The sequence below is a fragment of the Aotus nancymaae genome, unplaced genomic scaffold (genome assembly GCF_030222135.1).
Source record: "Aotus nancymaae isolate 86718 unplaced genomic scaffold, 86718_ANA_hifiasm-v0.15.2.pri h1tg000057l, whole genome shotgun sequence".
In the NCBI taxonomy this organism is placed as follows: Eukaryota; Metazoa; Chordata; class Mammalia; order Primates; family Aotidae; genus Aotus; species Aotus nancymaae.
The window spans coordinates 7,951,772-7,956,083 of record NW_026988471.1 but is presented as its reverse complement, the minus strand read 5'-3'; the positions used below and the strand labels follow the sequence as shown (position 1 = coordinate 7,956,083).

Sequence of the window (4,312 nt, the reverse complement as noted above, 5' to 3'; positions counted from 1 at the left end):
GGGCGGGGGGACGTGCGGACTCCTCCGTGGCGCCGCCCGAACACCTGCTCGGCCCCAGGTGAGCCCCAGGTGAGCCTCAGGTGAGCCGCTGCCCCGCCCGGGCCCGTTCCTCCCCGGTTCGCGTCCACCTGGGACCCGTTTCCAGAGCTTCCCAGCCCACCTCGCACCCCGGGACGGAGAAGCGCGGATCAGTCCCGAACACGTGGCCGCCCGCGGTCTCTGGCGTGGGCGGGTTTCTGCCTTCTGCCTCTTCCTTCCTGTCCAGGGTGGGAGTCAAGACTGGGGGCGATTAAAAAGTCCGGGAAAGCGTGCCCGGCCCAGCCCTGTCTCGGGAGGCCTGGGGGTGAGTGGGGTTGGGAGGCTCCAGGTGTGGAGGTAGGCGAAGCCAAGCAGGCGTCAGGAGCCGGGGCCGGGTGACAGCTTAGTTCCCTGGGCAAACAGTAACCCTCAGGTGTTTCTGCCTTCCCTTAAATCTGAAATCACGTTCTGAATTCTGTGCAGCCTCTTTTCTTCTCCCGATTTACTTTCATTTACTCCAGAGAAGCGTTTTAACGCCCACTCAGACAGGTAGCCCTGCCACACTCCCAGTACTCACAACCACAGCTCATTCTTGGCTTTAAACTCAGCCCTAAAGCCCAGAACCAACCTTTCCCTTCAGGACTCAGAGGCACTTCTGTGCCCAAAGCCTCCCCAGTCCCTGTCAGCTCAGCCCTCTGCCTCACCACATATCTGATAAGGAGATTCTCTGTACACAAGCAAACGCTTCAGGGGTGGTGGTGGGCGGGGGGATGAGGGAGAAGGGGATAAAGAAAACTGTGTATGTGTGTGTGTGAGAGAGAGAGAGAGGAAAGAAGGAGTGCCAGAGAGATCTTAAAAACCACTCGGAATTCAGGTACTGACTTCAGACATGTTTTATTATAATCGTATACAGTCTACATAAATTTGAACTTGTATTTATTTGGGTTCAGTTATAACATAGCATAATAAAAATCAAAGCACTGGTCCTCTGAAATAAAGCAGGCAATCACCATTCAATAAACACACTTGATTTATTTTGTATAAAAGGGTTAAGTTTACAACTAAACTTTTATAAAAAGTTTAGCATGAATAAGTACATCATTACACTTTTTAATGCAGAAATAGACATCTCTGCCACTATACAAGAAAACTCTAATTAAAGAGTTCACAAGGTTTCACTCAATAGATATATTTATATATAAATATATACACAGCATTCAGTAGGCTTGTGTCAAAAAGGTAATTTCTGACCAAAAGACTTCATTTAAGTGACTGAATACTGGATCCTTCTGGTATTCACGCTCCACCTTTGAAAAAAGGCAAAGTCTGCTTAGATTGGGCAATTCCTTGTGATTTTAACGTTTCGCTCCCCATGGTGGGAATAGTATATAAAGAAAACCTTCCAACTGCAGAAAGGGCATTTAAAAGTCTTTTTCATAAATAACGAGTATCACAGTCCAGGTCAGAGAACACCCTGGAAAGATGATCATTCTTAGTTTTCCTTCCATTTTTTTTCTTTTTAAAAAGGTCCATTCAAGTTGTCCTCCTTGCGAAATGGTTGAAAAATAAGTTCAGCACTTAAAAGATTCTGTGGATTTGTTGTTGTTGTTGTTGTTGTGCAAAGAAAAGAAAAGTCATGAACACCTGCAAAAGATTGGGAGAAAAAGGCATGTTTAAGAGAATGTAACCTAAGGGCAGAGGCGGGCAGACTGGCGCCGGGAGGAAGCCACAGTTTGAACATTTAACCAAACACTCAAAGATTGGGCAAACCCTGGCGTCCAGATGCAACAGACACACTCGCCTCGACAGCGCAAATTAAACATTAAAATAGCAGAGACTCAAGGGAAAAACTTCCCAACTCAATCTCCTATTTGGATCTCCAACAGCAGTGCTACAGGCGCCAGTCTGCTTCTTGTAACAATTATTTGATTGAAAACAGCCCTTTAGTTAACAGATAGGGAAGTCTGGGATCCCACATCACAGGCTCTAAGGCACAGGGTAGCAATCCTGTGCTAGCCCAGGGAATCCCAGAGGACTCTAGTTTTAGGGAAGGCGGATCACTGTGGAATTTGTGGCGATAAGATTAATTACAGTGGAGGTTAGTACCTCATAGTACCAGAGGAATCGTAGGAAGAGCCAGGGCACTGAATCTGCTACAAAGCCGATACACACGTTCCTCGGCCGCCTTCGTAGTAAGTTATTGGCATCATTTCCTTTTAAAGGAAACGTTCTGTGATCTCGAGTACCCAGAGCTACAAGCTCCTTAACGTCTAGTGAGAATGTAGTACGGATAACACCGCGGAGTAAGCATGCACTTACCAAATCAGACATTTCACGGACACACAAGCAACAACACACGCACGCACGCACGGAGGGGCAGTTTACCCACGGGTGGCACAGGCAAACACTCACCGCATATTCAGCCACACAGTGCCTTGCTGTCATTTGACATTAACTCAGAAGGGAATTCAGAAGCCTGGAGAGAAAGAGCATAAAGGGTACGAGGTTAAGACAATGTTAAGTAGAAAGGGCTTTTTTGTTGTTGAAGTAGTCCACAGACCAGCAAATTCCATTAAACACGTTTATGGTAACAATTCAGATTCAAAGACAGATGCATTCACATGTCAGAACTTACTAGCAATTTCACGCACGGCTCAGTCTACAGCAGCGTTTTAAGAAAATAAAGTTAAATCGCTCATGCGAAAGTCACCGTCTGGGCTACGGATCTCCTAGTGACAGCCCAGGCGACCGCGGGAGTGTGCGGCGGCGGCGGGGCGGGGGCCCCGGGCAGGGCTTACCTGCAGGGACAGGATGCTGATGTCCGTGTTGAGGGTGGTCAGCGGCGTCCGGGACGCCTGGTTCTGCCCGGGTCTCTGGTGATGCAGGCTGACAATAGTGGGATGCGAGTCCAGGGCGATCTGCAGGTCCAAGATGTAGTCGATGACGTGCTGCAGGATTTCCATCTTGCTCACCTTCTTGTTCTGGGGGATGCTGGGCACCAGCTCCTTGAGCTTGGAGTAGCAGTCGTTCATGTTGTACAGCAGGCTCATCGGGTCGTCCACCGGGGTTTTGCTCCGGGAGATGCCCAGGCTGTGATCCGACAGGCTGCTTTTCCTAACGGACCTCACGGGACTGAAGGCTTTCATGCTGACCGCGAGGGAAGGCGAGACCGGGAGGGAGCTGGCTGCCCTGAAGCTCAGGCCGCCGCCGCCGCCTGCTGAGCTAGCTGCGCTTGGCACCGGGCTCGGCTCAGAATGAAGCCCGAGCCCGGCGGGGCGGCTTTTATCAGCACTCGCCGGGGCCACACGCTCGGGCTTCCCTTCGTCCCCATTGGCGGAAGGCGGCGTGTCCATCAAGCCGAGCGGGCGCTTCCATTGGCGGGTGCGGGCGCGGAGCGAGGGCTCGGTTCTTCCGCGTTGGCAGCCAATCCCCGCGGGGTGGGCGGGGCGCGAGCCCAGCTGGGGTGGTAAATAGAGTACAGTACAGAAAGCGCGGGGCGGGCGGGCAGAAGGGAGGAGGGGATGGGGGAGGGAGGAGGAGAAGAGGGGAGGGGGCAGACCCAGGGAGCCTAAATGTACATTCTTAATTCTAATTCCAAGGGCGAGGCAAGACCTTCGCCCTGGGGGTGTTCCCAGACCAAGCCTTGCACACCTTGGAGCTGTCGGCAGCCCTAAAAATCACAGCGACAGGGGCGAGTTCAGCACCGCAGGGGGGAAGCCTCAGTTCACTGCAACCCCGCGGAGAGAGAGCGTGAGGAAAGATAGAAAGCATTTCAGAAGAAAGTGAAAACGCAAATTAGGTTGCCACTGAAGAGTCACGTTTGTAGAGTGAGTTCGTCTCTTCAGATAAGGAAAAGTTACGTTAACACAAACAAACCACCCACGCACGCATTCGACGACAGGTTTAGTGTGGGCTTTTGCAACCCGGAGCAGCGCGGGAGGCATTACTGTAAACTCAGGAGAATGAGTACTTATTGGAAACCATGCCCAGCCTCGCCAGTCGGTCGCTAAGGAGCTCTCCCAGGCAGGGCGCTTTCAGGGTTCCTTTTGAAAAAGGAGGCAGGGCTATTCTAATGATCGTATTAATCGGAAACCATTAGGAGAATTTGCATATTGAAACTACATTTACATACACTGCCCTTGAAAGGCTGCTGGTCTGTGCCCTTCAGAGTAGGTGGCAAAGTAATGTGATTAATTATGTACGAATTGTGATTTATGGTGTCACATTCCAACACCTAGAGGCGTTCCAAAGCTTTGTGGCTGATAGGTGGCCCTAGCCATTGATAGATATCTTC

At 50.9% G+C, this 4,312-nt stretch overlaps 1 protein-coding gene across 1 annotated transcript; it reads right to left on the bottom strand.

Moving 5' to 3' along the window:
- Window positions 1–895: 895 nt before the first annotated feature.
- Window positions 896–3,274, bottom strand: ID2 (inhibitor of DNA binding 2). Its single transcript, XM_012438861.2, has 3 exons — window positions 2,817–3,274; window positions 2,431–2,494; window positions 896–1,662 (listed from the first exon to the last, which is right to left on the bottom strand). Exons 1-2 carry the CDS (start codon window positions 3,162–3,164, stop codon window positions 2,438–2,440), a joined length of 405 nt encoding a protein of 134 aa, XP_012294284.2. The 5' UTR covers window positions 3,165–3,274; the 3' UTR covers window positions 896–1,662; window positions 2,431–2,437.
- Window positions 3,275–4,312: the final 1,038 nt, after the last annotated feature.

What these genes read in the sequence shown, in the direction of transcription:
- ID2 (XM_012438861.2), bottom strand. Translation starts at nt 3,164, where the DNA reads ATGAAAGCCTTCAGTCCCGTGAGGTCCGTTAGGAAAAGCAGCCTGTCG. An exon ending in TCAGCATCCTGTCCCTGCAG is followed by an intron (nt 2,495 to 2,816) that starts GTAAGCCCTGCC and finishes CTTTCTCTCCAG; the next exon opens with GCTTCTGAATTCCCTTCTGA.